Genomic DNA, 22,794 nt, shown 5'->3' on the forward strand with positions numbered 1-22,794 from the left:
GCACCATTTTGCCTGCTTTTGTGAAACTAACAAGGATTTCCTTTACCTTGTCAGTTTCACCAAACATATCTAAATTGGCTTAGATATAAATTTATCTATGCATCAAAAGAATGACGTTTTAGGGCAACGTGACAGCATTTCCAGGAAGGAAAAAGAGCTGTTCAATAAAGAAGGCACAGCAGCTGCCTTGCAGTAAGCAGGTTTGCTGCCATGAATGATTTTCCATCTATCCAGCAGGATAGGCCAGAACAGAAGAGTGAAGAGTAACTACTATTTGAGTGAAAAAACCTTGAATCTTTAGCAAGCAAAATATGTTAGCGATGCATTAATATACAAATTAAGACATTCCATGATTCAGAACCCTGGCCTAGTTCACAAAGTCAAAGCATCTCTCTGCTACAAAAGAGAAGTTAAAATGCTAGGTTGTTTTGATGTTCATGCTTCTATCTAACAAAGAATATTCTATGAAACACAAAATTGGTCAGTCTAAATCATATTCAGTTCTTTCCACCATAATTCCAACAATAACCTGTTAGCAGAGAAATAGTGGCAGATCAACCCAGTGGGCTTTTCCCCTTGATTTTTTCTATCAAGACATACCCAGTTGAATCACAAAGATTCGTGGGTCAACAATAGCTTTTAAAAAAGTATTTCTTGAGCAGGTAATAAAAAGGGTATTGTTTCCTGCACTGGCACAAGCAATTCCAGGAAGCAGCAATTTCTCATGAGAACTCACAAGCAGGAGCCAAAACGTTTTCCCCAGCTTGATGTCAACACAGAAAACAGAGACTTACAATCCAACTCTTGACCCCTAATCAAGATACCATCTCAACTAGGCACCAGTGAAGCAGCAAAAAGAGTACCTGACCAATCTGTGTTCTCATAATAAATCCAGAGAAACAATTTAAGGAGGAGGTTTCTAATCCTATAACCACCCACTGGAATAACTGTGTTTTTAAGGTATTACACAGGTCGGCCAGGCGCTCCTTTCGCTGGATTTTCAGCCAGTCGTGACTCCAAAGGTTGAAGGCTCCTAAAGACGGAGTCTTGCTAGAGACACCTGACTCATGTATCATTGATACAACGCCATCAACGTGTATTAGCCCACACCGAACTAAGTCTGCCATCATGAAAACCCCGCATCAAAACTGAATTATCAGGGGGCATCCCCCCGGCACACTCCTTTGAAAGTATTTCAGTGAAAATCAGTAAGGCTTATTAACAAGTTTCGATGGTGAAAGTTGGTGGCTTGCACACACCCCTTCTCTATCTGGCTCTGAATCCCCTCCGGGGCCCCTCTTGCAGGAATATGAATGCAAGTCCCCCCCCCCCCGAAACGTCCCGTGCCCCCCACTCCTGCTTTGTTGGAGCCGTGGAACGTGGCGGAGCTCCGAGTTTTCTTGACCGCCGGCGGCAGCATGGCTGAGTGCGTAGATGGGGCCGAGTTCCTCCGGCCCCCCGCCACCGAGGTCTTCCGCTTCATGGCGACTGGGGTGCCCTCGGCGGCGGCGGCGGTGACGGCTGTTGCAGGGCACCCGGGCTCATCCCTGCCGTTTCGGCCCCCCGCAGCGGGGGCTCGGGCAGCCCAGGCGGTGAAGGGGGGGAGCTGCGGTCGCTTGCCCAAGCACCGCCCCCCTCCGTTCCCAACCTGCCGTCGCTCCCGCTCTCAGCCACTTCTCCCTCCCCATTCGATCCCCCTCCCTCTCGCTTCTCATTGGGTTAGGCCAGTGTGGCGTCACAATCACCCAGACTTCGGCCACGGTGATGTCATAGTGGAACACCTGAACATCTACATCAGGGATAAAGAGGGGGATTGATTGCACTTGACGTGTCACCCGTCTTCCCCAAGGATTAGTGATGGCTGGTGTTCTGTCTAGTTTCTTGCCACAGAAAAGCTGTTTACATGTTATACAAAGGCATTGAGTTGACCAAAAATGGCATATACAAAAACTGAGGAAGGGAGCTTTGACTCTCTAAGGCTTATACCCTGAAACTCTTGTTGGTCTCTGAGGTGCTACCGGACTCCAATCTAGCTTTTAAAATGCTCCAGGAGGATATACATAGCTCTCTGCTGAGGCAGATTCACGCAGGTTTTCGAATTTTACAGCAGTTCCTCAGTAGTCTAAACCTAAGATATCAATTTAAGACACCTACAAGGATGTGTCACCCACAGTTGTTTTCTATGCAGGCTAATGAGAAATGTTAAAGTTTACATGGCTTAATGTCCCATGTAAAGTTCACAGAATAGTCACTCTTTGAAGATATATTTATTCTCCCGTTCCCAGTGTCAGATTTAGTCCCACTTTAATCAATGTTCCCTCACTCATTCATCATTAATTTTGATACCTTTCCCTTCCATTGATTAATGAATGGTCCCACACCACATGTGAAAAATCAATACACTTGTCCTACCACATTTACACAGGACAAACACCAACATGCCTGCACAAGGTGAGCCTCATCAAGCCTAACACATAGCCAGGAGATCAACTGCACTTCCTTTTTTGGCTGCCTGCATCTGCCTGCCTAGTTCTGCAAAAACAGGGAAGTTATGTTTGTCAACCATTCCGCAGACCACATCTCATGGCTGGTCAGTTCAGCTGGCAAGTACATTTTGGCCTCCTCCTCCCTCTCCTACCACCTAATGGAAGGCTAAAGAGCTGGCTGGAGGGAAAGGGATGACTGCCCTGTTCCTTCTCCTTGGTCCCAGATCAGCAAGATGAAGCCATGGTTCTCCTTCGCCAGCCCCACCGTGTCCAGGCTGGCAGAGAAAGGCCAAGCATCGCTACGCTCCTCCTTGCTGACCCCACTGCACCCAGGAAAGCACCATGTTTCCCCTCACCAGCTCCACCTTACCTGGCTCAGCGGGGCAAAGCTAGCTTCTGCTATGCTCCTTTTCAGTAACCCCATCATGCCCAAAGCTGGGCATTGCTCCTTCTCACTGAGCCAGGCTTGCCTGGACCACTGCTGTCCTCCTCCTCACCAGCCTCACCGTGCCCAGGCTGTCAGGGAAAAGGCAGGCACTGCCATGCTCCTCATCAGCAGTACTGTAAGGGCAGGGAGGGGCATCTGCAACAGGTGATCCTTAAGGGCAGTAGCCCCCCGAGGTTTTTTATTCTTGGCAAATATCCCATCCATCCTGGGCACACACATTCTGCAGACCTAATGTTCATGCATGATTAAAACAATTGACACTAAACTGAGGTCTGTCTGGGAATTTTGTCAATATTCTACAGATGTGTGCTTAATTTTTTTATTACCAGGGAAAGAAACTGACACAGTGGTGATCGGATCTGGAGACACTGTTAAAGGACTCAATTCTGTCAATACGGCCAGCTGGGACACGTTAACTGGCTGCCACTGTGATGGTAAACAGTTACAAAAATGCTTGCTCTTAATTTTGGGTAGTTAATCTTAACTCACAGCTAAAATCCTGGGAAGTATGTCTGGATTTACAATACATATAAATTGGAGTTTTGTGGCACTTTAAAAATGAATGGGGTTATCATAGCATGTGCTTTCATGAATCGGAGCCCATTTCATAAAATCCATGAAGTATGTTCCTATTTGGTGCATGTGCATGTACACAATTGTAAATAGTACAGTCAAAGAGCCATGAAATACAAGACTGGCAGACTTGTTAGCCTCATTGTTTACATCTTTCCTTTGTACCAGTGTGTGCGTGCACAAGATCATGCATGTATCTTCATATATATGCTTGATTACCAATGAATAATATACCATGCACCAACAAAGCTGGACTTCAGACGACAAAAGCTGAAGGCACAGTAAATTTTGGTCCTTAAGATGCCATAATACTGTTTGTTGCCAGTGCCACTATTCATTTTTAAAAAGATTCCTGTATACCAGGAATAAAGACTTCAAATACATTTGTATCAGTGAATCTCTAATGAAAAAAAGAAACAGAATCCTCTGTAAAATTCTCCTACACAAATCATAATGAAAAAAAGAGAATTGTTCTAAAGCAGCGGTTGTTTCTGCTGATTAACATTTCCTGCTGTAGCAATGTAAATAAATGCAATACATACAGTGGAAAAATGGTTATAAAATGTACTTGCACAATTCCGCAGGGCCTGCAAGATGGAGCTCTTCCGCCAGGCTTTCGAGTAGGAGCCGCCACTACCTCCACCACTTCCTCCACCGAGTTGGGTAACATCAGGGGTGAGATGGCCCTGTGTTAAATGAACTACAGTGCTGCGTGGAACTGATACCACTGAACTGGGACTGCTATCCCCAGGAAGCCATCTTGTTACTGAAGACTTTCCTGAAACATCTTGAGCACTTTGTATTGTTGTAATTGATTGATTGTTTTATCTTGTTTTTAATTGTTTTAACTGTTGGCATTTATGCCCTATTTGTGAGCCACCCTGAGCCCGCTTGCGGGGAGGGCGGGCTATAAATTTAAGAAAGAAAGAAAGAAGAAAAGAAGGAAAGAAAGAAAGAAAGCCATACCACTTCAACAGAGTTTATGTCCTATTAAGGATTAAGTAGCCTCCTCTCCTTTCATGGATCACACCATCATCTATATTACATAAAATATGCCTTCTGTTCTTTTTGCTTCCTTTTAAGAGACGCCTGCCATCTGCTGGATACTAAAAGATCATATTGCTGTTTCCTTATGTACTTCATTCATAAACGATTTTAGGAAACTTAAAAACAGAGGCCATAAACTGATAAACCTATTTTAATCACTACTGTAACTACTTTTACACAATTTTTTATCTGGCTGCATTTATTAAATTTTATTTATTTTCATATCTCATTGACTGTAGAAGAGCTGTGTACAGTTAAACCTACTGCTTGTATAAAATTGTAAGTAGCTGTGTTAGTCCATGAAAACAAAGAGGAATTTCAGACAGGCGATATATCCAGTTCAGGAACGGTTCCCAAACGGTTTCTGGTCTGACATTTCAAACAGAACCGTTTTAGAACCGGATCCCTACCGGAATATATTTGTACTTTCACACACAAATGCTTCTGTCCTGTTCAGGAAACGGGGCTGAACCGTGTCACCTGTAAACCACTTCCAAGTAGTCTTCAGTTTCTTCTCCCGGATCCGAAACGCTTTTTCCCGCCGTTTTCCGCCCGCACGGGCGATCTCCAGCTTTTGTTAAACAATTTTACTTTAGAGCGTTATAGCGCTATAACACAACAGCAAAACAGCATTATAGCAACCCCATTGGAATGCCTGGAGTGTTGTGTTATAGCGCTATAGCGCTCTAAATTGAACGTTAAAAAAAAAGCTGGAGATCACCCACGTTGGCGAAAAACGGCAGGAAAAAGCAGTGCAGTCTGAAATGGCAAACCGCTTCAGATCCAACTGTTTACCGGTAGGGGAAAGCCATGTGTGAAATGGCAGACCTATACCGGTTTACTCCATGACGGATCAAAAACGGCTTCAAACCGGCTTAAAAAAGGTAATGTGAAATTCCTCCAAAACAAAACAACATTCTAATACCCTTTTAAGATGTTTCAGGACAGAATCGAAAAGCCAAAAGTCTGCAGTGTGTAGCTTCTTGAAATGGAGACCAGGAAGTATTATAGACTGTGGTAAAGCAGACACAAATGGTTTGCAATTAATAAAGAAGTAACTATCTTGTTTGTCCTATGTAAATAGCAAAAGGATATTGTTGAAGGATATCTACTGGCCTTTCCTGGTAAAGTCTGGGAAGAAGGGGGGGGGGATATTTTAAGATGTCTGCTGGAGTGGTTGCAGTTAGAGCGTGTCAGCTGAAGTTGTATAATATGTAAATAACAACACCAAGCTCATTCTTTAAAGGTTGGAATTAGTTGTTGTTGTTTTTTAGCCCCCCGAAGGGGAATTTTTTATTTGCTTTTCTATAAAACTACAACAGAAATTGGGGAGGGAAAGTCTACAATCTATAGTAAAAAGTAAAAAGAACCTAACTAAAAACCCAAGAATGGAGGTTTTACAATGCTTAAAACCAGGGGTCATTTCGTAGAAAAAGAGGTGCAGGAGCTCATTAGCATAACTTATTTGCATACGCCACACCCCCTGACATCACCAAAGTGTGTCAGAAGGCAACACCCACCGCTCAGGCTCCACTAGACTGTTTTGGATTGCTAGCGATTGGGGGGGGATTGTGCAGATCTCTCCTCACAGAGGAGGGAGAGCTTGTACCTGAATAAAACTTGGTCTTAAAGGTGCCACTGGACTGTTTTGGATTGCTAGCTATGGGGGGGGGGACAGGCAGATCTGTCCTCACAGAGGAGGGAGAGCTTGTACCTGAAGGTGGGCCGTTGGGGGGGCGGGGCTCTGCAACTTACGTTGTTACTCTTATACAGTTACTTTCAAACATGAAGAGTGCCCGCCAACCATCACTTCTGCTGGCAAAACCTGCTTATCTGACTGAACAGAGAGTAATTCCAAAGCTATAACACACATAATCACATCCCTTAAGAAAAAATTAGCATCTCCATGCTTTACTCCCCCCCCAGGCAAAATCTTTAAAACCAATTTTCCCTCAGCAAGAACATTACAACTTGTTTTTCTTCTTCCATCTTCGATGTATCTTCTTTCTTCAATTATCTTTTAGTTTTTATAAGTCCGGATCTGTCCATTCGTGATATAAACCAAGTTCCTTTTTTCCTGGGACATCTTCACTTCCTTAAACTTCTTAGATCAAAAGAGTCTCTCCCTTTGCTGCAACAACAACACGCCCCTTGGAGACTCAACCCGTCTCCTAGCAAGTGGATCTTATAAAGTTAGGGTAACGAGCCCTTTACTCCAGAAAACCGCTTTTCGATCAGCTTGCCAGTCCAACCACAAAGAACCAAACCCTAGAGTCTCCTTGCCATTCACACTTCTCTATGATCAACGTAGCTGCTTTTAGTACAGATCCAGATCGCTTCTCACTTTAGCCACCAGAGGGCCCGCGATTCACATTAAAGACAAAGTCTATGGTTAGGTCACAACCTAACTTTCCACCGTCCTCCTTGCTGAAGAAAGTATTGGTCCCGCCTCCGTCTTCGCCTCTCGTCGCCATCTTTTGGGGATGTGTACATCAACCGAGAAAGAATGCCAAAGTCTCTAAGGTCGGTTTAAACGCTCCGCTTTCTTTCAGAAAAACTCTCCGCTACAGTCCATCGCCACAAATTGATCAGTCCCTCCATCCTTGCTTTCATATTTGCTTAAAACGTCGGGAGATAGGGTGTCCCCTCCCCCCCTCCATTTATACGCTTATAGTAGAGGAACTTCACTTCTAGGCTTTAGTGTCTCATTTCAACGGCAACTCACTCATCAATCCTTGACTCGATCCACCAGGTCCTAAGACGGCCCCTGGGATCACGCCAAGCAGAGAAAATCACTAAACCTCCAAATGCTTGTCCCGGTGGTCGCTTCTAATCCAGTACTGGGAATCAGGGCAGGACCTTCAGGGCAGTACCCCCTGTACCGGCTGCCGGCTGGAGGTAGGGCTCTCCAAAGCCCCCTGGCTAGAAGCCCATTGCCTACGGGCTTCATGGGGGAGCGTGCACAATTACGCTCTCTCCTAATCCCCGATTCATGGCACACATCTCTTGGAGGACCCTAGAGACACCGCCATCGTTCAAAGCGCCAAAGCCAGAAGTCCAGGATTAGTTCTTAGCGGAACCTAGAAGAGCTGCATAGAGTCTACTGATATAGAGGATCAAAAATGAATCATTCTTTTCACTGAAAATGTAAAAACTGCTCACATTGTTTACAAATGATTGCATATGTCACACTGGAGGATGATCTGCTATATAAAGCCAAGCTTTATGAATTCTTGTAGTAGTATTGAGTGGCTATGGGAACAAAGTGAACATCTGGATTTGTTGCACATTTGATTTCTGGACTGTATCTCTGTGTAGATGGTCTGTTGTTGATAAGTAACTGTTTTAGATTACAAAGTTGTCTCTAAGTGAAAAAGACCTACTATTTTGTGTGTATGAAGTACTGTCAAGTCACAGCTGACTCACCAACAATGCCCTTTTAATATTTACACAGAACAAACAAGTTGGCCTCTACAAAAGAATAAATGCACACATATCTAGTATCAAAGATGGCAACATTCAGCATTTTACCCCACGAGGATACACTGTTGCTAAACTTAAAGTCACAATTCTTCAACATCAAAGGAAGATTCTAAAATGCAATTGCTGAATTAGAATTCATCAGGAACCTTGAAAACTATCCAGTTAGGACTCAGTTTTGATTATGGGTGTACGTGACACTACAGGTACTAAATCAACTGCTCTAGCAAGTTTATGATATTGTCTATTACAGCCAATATGAATATACAAATGAATGCAAGATAAATGTAGTGGCACTATAGAACAGTCTTCCCATTGTTTTCAATTTCTACATATGCTAATATGTATCATGTCTATATCAGGAGCTGCGGTGGCTCAAGTGGTTAAGATGCTGAACTGCAGGCTGTGGAACGTCAGTAGTTCAGCAGTTCGAGACCCGAGTTGCCGCATGACGGAGTGAGCTCCCGTCTCTAGTTCTAGCTCCTGCCAATCTAGCAGTTCGAAAGCAAGAAATTGCAAGTAGATAAATAGGTACCACTTCGGTGGGAAGGTAACAGCATTCTGTGCGCCTTGGTGTTTAGTCATGCCAGCCACATGACCACGGAAACGTCTTCGGACAGCGCTGGCTCTTTGGCTTTGAAACGGAGATGAGCACCGCAACCCTAGAGTTGGACTCGACTGGCTTTCGAGCAAGGGAAACCTTTACCTATCATGTCTATACATCCAGAGACTGATGCCACAAAAAGACATGACAGCTCTTTCTAAAAACTTGAGAAAAGCCTAAAGTTTTTGGAAGAATCTGAAAACTAAAAACAAATACACTGAGGAAAACTAACAACAAATACATTGTAGAAGCAACATGTGTACCTTAAAAAAAAAGAAAAGAAATCCCAGTGGCCATTGCAGATTGCTAGCCTTCAAGTCTTGGTTTTTGTCAGTAAAAGGGAAAGGCAAGAGCTCTTTCCAGGACTATTTTGTCCTTTTGAGGCTACAGGTGCTGCTTCTGTTATTTGCCAGCCTTCAAGTCTTGGTTTTTGTCAGTAAAAGGGAAAGGCAAGAGCTCTTTCCAGGGCTATTTTGTCCTTTTGAGGCTACAGGTGCTGCTTCTGTTATTTGGAGGGGGTGTTAAACCCCCAATGCATTTTTTTTTAAAGATTTCAGATTTTTCTGCAAACGGAACTTTTATCAGGTTTGTAGAAAGGTTTGTCTTATGTGTTCATGACTCCAAGTTCTGGATTTAAGTAGCCACAAATGTGACCATGTTGAAAATTAGAAGTATTAAGGATAGACACACATACAACTGAGGACACACATGCATCAAATGAGACCTTTGGCTCAAGTCTACAAAATTTAGGCTAGGCCACAATAAATCTGTTAGCATTTACAGTGCCACAAAACACCTGGCTTTTGCTGAAACCTCTCTGATACCTTGATATCCATTGGACTTGAATGGGCATTCCCACCAGAAAGTCAGGAATTCACCTAGATGAAGGAACAGGAAAAACTACAAAACTTAAAAGAAAATTTATTTACAAATACTGCTTTGTAAAAAGTCCCACCATCTTGATGTGTGTACTTTCTCTAACTTCTGTTTATTTATTACATTGTAGCATGCTACTACTAAAGTACGACAAAGACAGAGAATACTGGAAACAAACCGGCCGGTTTATTACAATATTGCTTATGTGATCCTGTTTTAATAAGAAGTTTTTTAAAACAGTTAAAGCAACATATAAAGCCTTTTGGGTCCAGCAGACTTGAACATACAATTTGCTATTCCACGTTGGTTCCTTGAATGTGCAAATGTGAAGTCCTTCAGCCGCTAGAAACCACCTCAATCAATAGACAGGGATTTTCCATTTAGTGATATAACAGTATCTATACCTCTGACAAATAGTCTTCATTGCTGTATATCAAGTTTAGCTGACCATCTGGGTAATTCTTGTTCCGACAAGTCATACATCAATAATATGAGATCTGTTTGTAAAGTCTACTGTTTGAACTCCTGCAAGTTGCAAAACTGCATTAATGGGAGCATGAGCCAACCGATTCTTGTCAAGGTGCATAAAGTGGATTTCATCACCTAAAAGAAATTAAATATTATTAATGAACACTTACAGACAGTTGGATTAATTGTTTTTAATAGAGATTAAGAGTTAAGATTGGCCTAAATAAATAATTAACACAGCAATGTTTCTCAAGCTGTTCATTTAATGACAGCATTTGAGTTGTCATCTCAACTTCCACAATCAAAGGGAACAAACTTAAGCAGGTCTACTCTGAAATAATTCCCATGTTATTTAATGAAGCTTACTCCCAAGAAAGTGTCTTTAGGATCGCAACCAAACTTACTGCTGAGTTGAAAAAGAGAACAAAGGCCCTGTCCACATGAGGGGTTTTGGGCTGGGAGTGGGCCGGATCGGGGCCGGAGCAAACGGGCGCGATCCCACTGCAACATCTGGGCAGCGTTGCGCACCTGTCCCCGATCCGGCCCTTCCCCCGAAGAGACGCATCAAAAATGAACCACCTACCGAGGTGGTTCATCCACGACGGCCGCATCAAGGCCCGTCTTTCTGCCGGCACATCCCCGGCTCCTGCCTGAACTGCGCATGCTCAGACATGCGCAGTTCGGCAGTCTCCCATTTCCCTCCATTGCTTCCCCCGGCATCTGATCTTGCCGGGGAGGGAATGCGCCGCGGCTCAGGGGATCAATGTGATCCCGCCGCGGCGTGTTTCTTTTGGTGCGGCTTTCAAAAGCCGCGCTTCAGCCTGTCCCTCCCCCCCTCCCCCCCGTGTGGCAGGGGCCAAAGAGAGCTCTATCCCATCTCAGGATGCTAACTGCCTAGGAAAAAAAATGTTATGTTCCTATAATAGAGGCTTAATGGGATGGATTTACCAGACAATGTTGTTCACCTCCATGCCATGAAAAGCTTCGGCTGCCCATTTCAACTCATAAAGCCACTGTTAAAGGGACAGGACATTTTTCTCCAGGTCTACTGGCAACCCTAGTCCCATTTTAAGAGTTGAGAAATGCAAAATGACATTTGCAACATAAGATCATATTTCCATATTTTGAGAGTTATAGCCAGGAAAGAAAAGCAAATCATAAACAGAATGTCTTTATTATTATTATTATTATTTTTTTAAAAAAAAGACTTACCTGGACCTAAAATCAAAGTTCCTCCCTGCTGAGCTGGATCTCCTTGGAAATCAAATGCAGGGCTAGCCATTGCTCTCCACATGCTCTTAATGCTTCCTGATAGCAGGCTGGATTTGACATGAGGACTTTGCACTGAAATAGTGTCATACAGAAGATGAAACATACTTGGTTCGAGAATTTACATTTGTTTCATAAGTGTACTTTCAATCCACTTTCAGTGCACTTTTCAACTGGAGTTTTACTGTGTGAACTGGCAAAATCCAGTTGGAAAGTGGATTGAAAGTGGATTGGATTATTTAATGTATGTGACCACAGCCCTAGGCTTCAATCTTGTACAGAGCAAGTAATTCAACTAAAACCACTAGTATTAGCAGCAACTTAGGATCAGACTGTTTGAATATTTGAAGAGCCCATTTGAAGAACCCTGCTGTACATGTGCAAGTAGGGGATGTTTGGGTGGGGGTCCTAATCCGCTGATGGAAAGATAAACTGTGAATATGTTACATATGCAAGTTGCTTCTTGTAAACCCTGGGGTTTGAACTAGTGATTCATGCAATTTATGGAAGCAATTCATAGGTGTAATATTTGCTTGGCTACTGATAGTGTCCCTGATTATACAAGTTCAGAAACTGTGAAAAATCATGGGGGAGGGGAACAATAATTGGGACACTCCTTCTGACCCAAATCTCCCCCCCTTAGGGGCTTGAGCAGGCCAGTTTCTCCATCTTCTTCTATTTTGTTCTTTTTCTTTAACTTATTCTCAGCCACCATCAGCATTCCAGTGGAAATGAGTATGCTCAGTCCTAAACAAGCCATTTTGCGGGTTGTTCTACAAATTAATATTTTTCTGTATACCAAAGAAGACTCCTGTATATATAAAAACCCCAACCTTGTCTGTAGGTGGTCACCCTTCACTGCCTTCATGACAGGGATTCTTTCACCATGAAGTTTGCTACTAAAAGGAACAAAACTTAACCCTATGATTCGGGGGGGGGGGATAAATGGTTTGGAAATACTCCCTCCTTAAACCTTCCCTTCCTGGATTCTATAGGCTGTCATGGGCTTGAACTGGCCCATTTCCCTTCCCTTGTATTCCTCCTTAACTGACTCTCAGCTGCTTTCAATATTAGCCCTGTTCACAAGTTACACTGAACATACACAGAATCCATGCACACTTGATTTGTATACATGCATTCAGTGATACTCACATTACATTCAATACATGTACAGCTGAACATGTGACTGAAACCTCACATTTATCCAAGCACTGATCCCTGGTTTCATTTGTAAAGTGAATGTGCATTAGCTCTTTTTTACAAACAGGTGTACACACATACATGTAGGCTCTATGTTCATTCACTTTAACACATGAACAGGGCTAGTCTGCCATCAGGATTTTTTTTTAATTTACAGAGTCATATTATGCAACCCTACTACTTACTTTACATTCAATATAGTACAAATGGTGTAACTACTCTTACTTGCTTCTTTTTGAGCTGTGGTCTCTAATCTTTACATTTGATAGTATTGCCTACCTGATGTGCTGGATGCTTCCCCTCTTTTCATGCCAAGTATTCTATAAATTTCCCTCTCAGGATCTACAAACATTTCATAGGGGTAACCTGTTAAATTACAAAAAGGCTGCAAGAAATATATAGATATCAGAAGAATACATCAGAAAGTCTTTTATACTTCCTGGAAAACTAAAACTGCACTTCTAGGCCCACTTACAATATCCTGCTGAAGCTGAATTCAATGAGATTTTCTCTTGAGTAAACATAGGGTTGTGTTGCATGACAGTCTTCAGGCCATATTTATTTATTTAAAATATTTATTAGCCACCTTTCACCCTTGCAGAACTCAAGGCAGCTTACAATATAAATAAAACAATGATAAAAACACAAAAAGAACATGAGTAAAACAACAATTATAAAATCACATAAAAGGTCACAATGTAAAAACTCCAATCAGGACTGGGATAAATAAAAACTAAATTGGTCAAATGTAGTCCTAAACAAAACTGTCTTCAACTACCTCTTGAAAACTGACAGTGAGGAGGCCACCTCCTTGGTGATGTTGTTCCATAATTATGGGGCTTCTATCAAAAAGGCCCTCTTGTGTGCTCACCTGACAAACTTCTTTGATTGGTGGAACAGCCAGGAGGGCCTCTGCTGGCAATCTAAATTTCCAGGCAGAAACGTATGGGAGAAGATAGTCCTTCAGATACCCCAGTCCCAAGCCATGTAGCCCTTTAAAGGACAAAACCAACACCTTGAATTGGGCTCAGGTGTGGACTGGTAGCATCGGCTGACCAGCACTGCAGCTGCAGCATTCTGCGGCTTCTGAACACTCTTCCAGGATAGCCCCAACTAGACTGCGTTGCAATAGCCCTGTCTAGATGTAACTAAGGCATGAATCACTGTGACTAGATCTACCTGAACCAGGAATGGGCGCAGCTGACACACCAGCTGAAGCTTGGCAAAAGCACTCCCAGACGCTGCAGCCACCTGGTTTTCTAAGGTGACCACTGTGTCAAGCAGCACTCTCAAGCTGTGAACCTGGCTTTTCAAGGGAAGTATAATCCCAGGAGAAATCTCGAGTGCCAGATCTGCCTTTCTACTAACTCAGGGAACCTCTGCCTTATCAGGATTAAGTTTTAGCTTGTTCACCCGTATCTAGCCTATTACTGACTCCAAGCACTGATTTTGAACATTACTGACATCCTCAGAATTAGGTGGAAAAGAAACGTAGAGCTGGGTGTCATTTGCATATTGATGACACCCAGGGCCAGCTCACCCACTAGGTGAACTAGGCCTCACCCCCGCCTAAGCCCCCCAGCCCCCGCCAAAAGCCTGGCTGCATGATGGCTTCCCTGACCGGGTGAGTGAGCACTGCTGCCGCCTCCTCCTGACTGGCCAGTGGCCCTGCCAAAAGCCCACACACCGCCCAGAAGCCCTGCCTCTTCCTGGCTTCCCAGAGACTGCTGGCGGGCCCGCCTTGCGCCTCCCCTCAGGCAGGCTGAGCCCAGGCGTGTGTAATAGGCTCAGTCGTGGTGTGTACAGCATTACTGGCAATCGCATGTGTGCCCACGCGGCCCAGAAGCCCTGCCTCTTCCTGCCTGCCCCCAGAGACTGCTGGTAAGTTCTTTAGTTTCTCGGGGGGTGGGGGGGGGATGCGAGTGAACATTCTGTTAACTGCTTGTCATCCCTTATACCTGTTATGGGAAGGGAAGGGCTCAGAATGAAGCGACAAAGGAGACCTCTGCTCCCCATCATAAGTTTACTGATTTGTAGGGATGCCAACCTCCACGTGGGACCTGGGCATCCCCTGGAATTACACCTCATCTCCAAACTGCAGAGATCTGTTCCCCTGGAGAAAATGGATGCTTTGAAGAGGGGGCTCGATTGGCATTGTATCCCACTGAGATCCCTGTCTCCCCAGGCTCCATCCACAAATTTCCTGGAATTTCCCAAATTCAGTTGCATGAGCCCAAAACGGGCAGAGGAGCAGGGCAGTGAGTTGCCAACCAAAGGGAATGGTCTCAGCACAGTGAGATCTCAGATGCCAAGTTCTTCATTGTCTTTGCATGGTTTTATTTGTGTGATATTGATAGCAAAGCTAATGCTGGAAATGTTTCCATTCTCCCTGTTTCTCTTTACAATGAGGTAATTTGCAGTTTACAACCAAAAGCTACTGAAGAAGTGGTCGGCACCAAAGGGAAAGGGATGGGACTCAGAGGCAGAGCATCTGCTTTGCATTAAGAAATTCCCAGGTTTAATCCCTGGCATCTCCAGGTAAAAGGATCAGGTGGGGGGTAATGTGGAAGACCCCAGAAAGCCCCTGACAGAATGACAAGTTCTTCATTGTGTTTGCATGGTTTTATTTGTGTGATATTGATAGCGAAGCTAATGCTGGAAATGTTGCTCTAAGGATCCTTCTCACGCTTCCAGTGTCAGTGGCAAGTGGTGAACACAGTTTCTCAAAACTCAAACTTATAAAAACACACAGATACGCTCAACAATGCAGCAAAAGAGACTACTTGGTTTGGCAACTATCTCAACTGAACATGCTGAAGCATCAGCGCTTGACCAGATTGTAGGATATTATTACAAACCATTTGGAGGGGTTCTACCAGGTAAGTACTAAATTTTTTGTAGAATTCGGCCGGGAGGTCATCTCTCCCAGGAGTTTTATTAGATTTGATTTGTTTTATTGCATTTAGTATTTCTGTTGTGGTGATCAATTCGTCCATGATTTTGCTATGGGGAGGTAAAATTTTTTACATGTATTCTTTCGTATCAAGAAATTGTTTAATTGAGTTTAGTGATGGGTTATCTGTTTTATATAAACTTTGGTAATAGTTCCTGAATACTTGAAGGATGGCAGTAGTAGAGGATACTATGGTTCCCTGGCTGTCTTTCAGCTAGTTTATGGTGCGTGTAGTCTGTTGGGATTTTAGTTTCCAAGCTAAGAGTTTTAGGGACTTTGGGTGTCGAAACCAATATCTATGTTTTGTGTATAAAAGTTGTTTTTGAATTTTGTTAGTTTCCAAAGTTTCTAATTTATTCCTTTCAAGAAGGAGTTGTTTATAAAAAATTTTAGAGCCTGAATGTTTATGTTTATCTTCTAAAAGTTTTATTTTGGTGGACAATTCTTCGACTAATTTATTTCTTGTTTTGTTATAGAATGAAGTAAGGGAGATCGCCTTTCCTCTGACGACGGCTTTCATGGCGTCCCAAACTGTTGTTAATGGAACCCCACAATTTATGTTATCATCACTACATACTATTTTGATCCTCTTCCAAGTATGGATGCCATTTGACTGGCATTGCTGGGGGGGGGGGTGTTAGAAGAAAAACAAGGAATGCCAAGAGATAAAGAGGGCTGAATTTAAAATAAACCTTTCAATGAATTGTCACTGATTTCCACTTGTACTTACCTTAATGTGGTGGTGTGATGATTGTCCAACAACTACAAGTCTTACATTTGCATCCTAAACAAAAATACCATGTAAATATAAGTCGCAAAACTGATATCAGTTCTTATAGAATGATCCTAATACTCACCATGCCAGCACTTAGGATGGATTTAACAGCTGGGATATTGAAGTTTCTCCAAATGATACACTCAGAGGTCATTTCGGGGGGATCGCGGGGGATTGCAGTTCCCCCGGGTGAGGTATGGGGGCGGGGCACATGACAAAGCCCCGCCCCTCGCTTCCGGCCCTCATTCAGCCAGGAGGAGGCAGGAGAAGAGGGAGGGTAAGTTGCTTCCTCCCTGCCTCTCCCCACCCCTGCCTGCCTGGGGCCAGGGAGGGCCTTTGCGGGGCTTCCTTGCACTCCCGCCGGCCGGGACCGTTGGGGGCGGGGTGTGTGGCCTTATGACACACTTCCGGTGATGTCAGGGGGTGTGGCATATGCTAATGAGTTATGCTAATGAGTTCCCCTAGCTCTTTTTCTACAAAACGACCCCTGGATGCACTATGTTTGTATTACCACAATAAAGACACAATGGTGTTGAAGGCAAGTATGTTTTTGGATTTTGGAGCCAGTTCTCTAATCCTACTGGTGAAAAGATGTTGTCTATTCTGATTATTGTTAACTATCCCAAATCAATAGCACAGAGAAATGAACTGGGAATGAAGCCAGAGGAGACAATAGTTTAACAGAACTATTAACAATTTGGTACTATCACGATCATGAACATTAAACGAAACGTATTAAAAAAGCTGTAGAAAAACAGCCACTAATACAAAAATCAGCTGGGCTTCTTAAAACTCATAAAATCTCTTCTAATCTTAATGAAGTAAACAAATTCAGAGAGTGTTCAATATCTAATGGTAAAAAAGAAAGCGAAAAAATATTGTGAGGGGAATTCATTCACAGTGTGCATTATACATTTACCACAGACTACTGTAAAACAGTAATCTGGTCCTCCTATATTTTGAAAGGCAGTAAAAATGGTTTTACTTACTTGTAAAAATTCCTTGGGAATTTTCCCCAGATCCTCCACATATTCCTTACAGGCATAACACAAGAAATGCTGAAAAGATCCAAGGGGATATCAGAGCACTCTACTGCAATAGAACTATTATGTTCAAAAATTAATGGGGAAATTAAAGTCACCCGAATCATATTTCACCACTGGAAACTGGAATGAATAGTGCTGGTCTCTGTGGCTAGGGTTTATACTTGTTCCCACAGAATATCTGACAACAACGAATTAAAACTCTCCCCCTTCCTGTGGCTCAAAAGAACCAGATGTTTTGTAGAAACAAACAGGTTATGTTCCCCAGGAAGTGATTTCTGAGTGCAGCCAACATGTTGTTCATTTATTGGGACAAATGAAAATAAATGGAGATCTATCTAATTGAAACAACAGAGGCTGAAGGAATTGTAATTGAAACTGAAAAAAGACAAAAATGAATGATGTACACACACAGGCTCTAAAAAGGCTAGCACAGAGGAAAATACAAGAGAAACTCAATAAAGCCATTGAAAGATGCCATTAAAGATGAATTCTCCAGCCAGACAGTGTAAATTATATGGAGCTAAGCAAATGTATAAGGGAATGAATGACAAGATACAGTTATGATAAAGAACAGGTTTATTTTGCTCCCCTTTTGTTTGCAATGGCACCTCCTTCCCTTCCTCTCATTATCTCATGTGTTATTCCTCTCTCCATATCATTTGTTATTATAATCCTTCCTTGTCATTCAGTGCACTAGCTGAATTCTGCTCTCTTATACTAGTTGTGGTGGAGCTCCAGACCAGTTCTTTCCCACATGCTAGAGTGAGGCCTCATTTTCTTGGGAGTCAATTCACAAGCATTGGAATCAGTCTGGGCAGGGTTCTTCCACACAGCTGCCCTCCCTGTGCATTTTGGCAGTTGTGTCGTCAGCTTTATTTTCTTCCACACATGGCTTAAATAATGAGGATTTTAATATGCTGTCGAAGGCTTTCACGGAGTTTATTAGTTGTAGATTTTCCAGGCTGTATGTCCGTGGTCTTGGCATTGAAGTACCTGATGTTTCACCAGCAGCTGTGACTGGCATCCTCAGAGGTATAACACAGAAAGATGGAGTACTCTCTGTGTCAATGTGAAAAGAAAAAACACAAAATGCTCTACATCTGACAACAGCACTACAGATAAGATTAGAATTTCAATAGCCAATCCATTTGCAAAAGAACCTCTTCAGGAAAGCTCCTCCATCAGCACGTCACAGCCCGGGAAACTCCTACAAGATAATGACTCGGCCCGACTCCACCTTCCTGAGTGCATATAAATTACCTGCCTACCATTTTTCTTTTCACATTGACACAGAGAGTACTCCCATCTTTCTGTTACACTTCTGAGGATGCCAGTCACAGCTGCTGGTGAAACATCAGGTACTACAATGCCAAGACCACGGCCATACAGGCTGGAAAATCTACAACAACTAATGAGGATTTTCATCATCACTGAACATCTGTGGTCTTGTTATTGGTATATCACAGCACCCCTTAATTTTTTTTAAAAGGCCCCCCAAATATTGATATATTGATGTAGTGTTGTAATAATCGTTTAAATGGATTCTCATTTAAAAAAAGAGTAAGTCTCTAGCTTCTTCCCTTATGGAGACATGCCTTTTCCTTTATGTCTCAGGGAGGGAAAAGGCTAGAAACTTACCTTACAAAATGAAAGCTGATAATTCAGAGAACCTGTTTAAACTATCATTACAACACTACATTGATATATCAATACCTTAGGGCTTTTTTCTTTTAAAAACACACCCTCAGAATCACTCACCTTGGGGGAGGGGTTTAACGATGATGACAGTCCAGTCATTGAAAAGTGGGCTAGTGGTGGGTGGCACCAGGGCTATTTTTGGGCAGGAACGCACAGGAACGGAGTTCCGGCTGGCTTCAGAGTTGGCCACGCCCACTACAGCCAAAACCTCTGTGTGCGTGGCTACACAGGGATGGCCTGGAAAGTGAACCCCCCCCGCCACTCCAAGGTGGGTGGGCTGGGGGGGCGCCCTGGAAGGATCAGGGAGGCATTTAAATGTCTTCTCCTGCCTTCCGTGGACTGTCCAAGGGCAGTTTAAACTGCCTTCCCTTCCCTTCCAGGGCTGGCTTACCTGGGTGCCCCGCAGCTACAGGGAATCTGGGCAAGCCAAGAGAAGGCATGAGATGCTAATGAGCTATGCTGTCAGGGGTGTGGCCTAATTTGCTAATGATTTTTTGCTGTTGGGTGTGGCCTATTATGCTAATGAGTTCCTGCTGGGCTTTTTCTACAAAAAAAGCCCTGGGTGGCACAAAGAAAATCAGTAGAAATTGTACACACAAAGGCCAACTTGAAATCAGCTTCCAGAAAAAGACTGGGGTAAAAATGGTCTTAAAACAAAACCCTGGAATACCCCCCCCCCCCGAGAAGGGGGAACCAAGCCAAAAACTAAACTCAAAGCAATGCATGCAAAAATCAGGAGACACAGAAGCACTATGGGACCACAATCGACTAAAAAATCCCATGCAGAAAAGCCTCCAGTCTCTTGAATCAGTTTCCTGCCTTCAGCCAGCAGATTCACATGCTTTCATTACCAACACTCCAGTGTCATTAACCCATTTCATTCCCTTACAGAGGGGTTTAGTTATCTATTTTAGCACAGCCATGACTTTCTTCCTAGACACATGCAGGCTGAACCTATGCGTGTTTGTACAAATGCAAGACTCTTGAGAGTCCCTTGGACTGCAAGGAGATCGAATCAGTCAATCCTAAAAGAAATCAACCCTGGAAGGCCAGATACTGAAGCTGAAGCTCAAATACTTTGGCCACCAAATCAGAAGGGCCCACTCACTGGAGAAGACCCTGATGCTGGGAAAGATTGAAGGTAAAAGAAGAAGGGGACAGAAAAGGATGAGATGGTTAGACAGTGTTGTCGATGCAACAAACATGAAATTGAGCAAACTCTGGAGGACAGCAGAAGACAGGTGGGCCTAGTGTGATGTGGTCCATGGGGTCGCAAAGAGTCGGACTTGACTGTGCGACTGAACAACAACGCCCCATTGATCTCCATGTGACTTACTTCTAAGTATAACCCTCCAGCCCCAAAGTCACATTTAAAAAAATAAATAAACCAAGTAAGAAGAGGAGGAAGTGTGCAAGCTGTTGAGTTCTCCAGAATTCCTCATCAGGTTGGGTGTTAAAAAGCAGTTGTGTGTGTTTGTTTCACGCCAGGATGTTAAAGTCTTAATCAGTTAGGGGAAACCTGCAGATTTAGGATGCACTAGAGTGCTGGGGCGAAAACGCCTTCTCTCTCTCTCTCTCCCCCTCCCTTAAAAAGTCCAGTGCAACAAAGAGTTCTGGAGAATTCAAAAGCTCACACACGATTTGTGCCATTTTGGTTGTTCTTATGACCTGGCTTTTTGGGAGGGGCATTTTCTTCCGACTTGGCTTCCCTACTTCTAATTTAATAAGTGTGCCTAACTCTAGTGCAGGCAGCTCCTACAGATACTTATTCACAAGCAAATCCCACCGAATTCAGAGGGGTTTACAAGAGGTCACTGGATAGAACCGTTTCCTCCACGCCATTTCAAGGCCTCTGTTCCTAGGATTTCAGATCTCTAATCGCCATTTGAGATTTCCTTCGGACTAGGGCTCTCAGTTGCTTAAGGCTTCTTGAAGCCGCTCTAACGTCGATCCCAAACACTTCCTGGAATTCCCCCTCCCTTCCACCCGGCCAAGTCTCCTGGATTTCAGTTCTGCAAAGGCAGTTTGGGAGGCCCTAGCCCAGCTGGGCGCGGTATAGTTGCGTCTCTCACCCGCACGAACACCACGATGGTCTTTTGCTGCTCGTAAAGGGCCCCGAAAGGAATCCGCTTCCCTGCCGCGTCCACCACCAGACGCGAGGAGGCGGACCGGAGCTCCACCGGCTCATCTCCTGTGTTCTGCCAGAGACTTTGCCGGCTGATTTGCCGTGTAACGGGTGGCGTCTCCTCTGAGGGATCTGCCATGCTGGGGGATCGTATTCCTGCCGGGAGGTCTGCCTAGGCTACCGGGGCCTGGGAAGGGAGGAGAAGAAGGTGGGGCAGAGGGGAGACGTTGACTTCGAAGGAGGTGCTCGTCATGCCGAAGCAGTTGGGAGGGGATCTTGTCTTTCGCCGTGGCCGGCCGAAATCCTCCGCCAATAGCAGCAGGAGCGGAGATGGAGCGGTGAAGGAACAAGAGCCAGTTCTTTGGGGGCCGCCTGCATTTAGGAGCACGTGGGAGAGTCCAGGCTTACAGTTTCACTCCTTACCGACATCAGTGCTCTGCTGCCCGCAGCCCACAGTTCAGGTGTTGAAGCCGTGTTTAGTGCTAGGGTCAGGAAGTGCCCTACACTTTTATTTGGTAAACAAAATTTGCGAAGCCGTTGGTGTTAACTTTGTGCCCCAGTAGTAACAAGTGAAATGAAAGGTGGGGGGAGCGTGGTTTAAATGCTACAGTCAAAACCGATTCATACTTGTTCAAGTATTATTAACTTCTATTTTTAAAATATTACCAAGAACAGTCACAACCAAGATCCAGAAATCTAAGAACAGTTTCCAGCACTGATTTTAATAAATGGGCATTTTCTGTCTGCCATCTCAAAGAAATGCAAACTCTGTTATCCTTGACATTTTTACTAGCTGACCTACTCTTCGGATCCATTTTTAACTCTCATATTTTGCCAATTTCTTGCTATTAATGCCTTGGTAGCCATAAACAGATCAGCTATTATATTTCTATTTACCATAGGAATGTGGTCATCAAATGAACCAACTAAGAGAACTTGAGGAGTATTTGAGATTTTACAACCATTCATACATTCCCTTTCAACTATAACTTTTATGCAATGTTCCTTAACAGTGGGACAAGACCACCACACATGATCATAGTAGGGAGAAATGGCTCTAACTACTGTGGTGTCCTCCACTATATTTTTTGATTTATGCAAAATAAAGGTCCCTAACAGAAGATATTTTATGAAAGTTCTCAATCATATTAATAATAACAGCTTCTAAGGTAGAAGGTTTTCACACACTCTCACCCTATTTCTGTTCATGCTATAGTCCCTGTCAAATATGAGCTTTGTCCTGGCAGGTCCCATGATTCCAAGCATAGCCTTTTTTGGTGATCAAAGGAGACAACCCTTCCTTTTTCACCAGCAGTAAACTTTGTTGAATCCAACCCCATGTCTTCATAGTCCATGCAGTACTCTAGCCACTGTACTGCTGACCACTAGTAAACTCCATGGCTAGGTCCAGGTTCAAATGATGCTCAAAGTTAACATTAGCTGTGATATACTGGGTATAAATCCTTACTATCAATAATAAGAATGATAGAGTATTTCTCTAACCAATGCTATGCACATAACACCACTAATAGTTCTGACACATTCCTTTTCTAGGGCCCATCTCCTTACGGTGCAAGTACCTGTGCAAGGTGGAAAATGGGACCATATAGATACTGAAAATAGTGACTGAAATTAACATACTACTTTCATTTTTTTGTTTACAATTTTATATCCTGTAAATGTTGTTTTAAAATAAGTAGGGTGGATCACAGCTACTAAAATCAGTAAAATATTATTTATAACCCC

The 22,794-nt window shown here is 43.5% G+C and overlaps 1 protein-coding gene across 2 annotated transcripts; it reads right to left on the minus strand.

Moving 5' to 3' along the window:
* Positions 1-9,681: 9,681 nt before the first annotated feature.
* Positions 9,682-21,232, minus strand: AAED1 (AhpC/TSA antioxidant enzyme domain containing 1). 2 transcript variants are annotated; one of them, XM_015412672.1, is made up of 6 exons: positions 20,996-21,232; positions 17,169-17,237; positions 16,135-16,188; positions 12,731-12,836; positions 11,195-11,326; positions 9,682-10,117 (listed from the first exon to the last, which is right to left on the minus strand). In XM_015412672.1, the coding sequence occupies exons 1-6, from the start codon at positions 21,185-21,187 to the stop codon at positions 9,990-9,992; spliced, it is 681 nt and encodes a 226-aa protein (XP_015268158.1). In that variant the 5' UTR covers positions 21,188-21,232; the 3' UTR covers positions 9,682-9,989. The 2 variants fall into 2 exon arrangements, with proteins under 2 accessions (XP_015268158.1, XP_015268159.1); XM_015412673.1 differs by lacking the exon at positions 17,169-17,237.
* Positions 21,233-22,794: the final 1,562 nt, after the last annotated feature.

Source organism: Gekko japonicus, unplaced genomic scaffold (genome assembly GCF_001447785.1).
Source record: "Gekko japonicus isolate JY-2015 unplaced genomic scaffold, Gekko_japonicus_V1.1 scaffold355, whole genome shotgun sequence".
NCBI classification, from domain to species: domain Eukaryota; kingdom Metazoa; phylum Chordata; class Lepidosauria; order Squamata; family Gekkonidae; genus Gekko; species Gekko japonicus.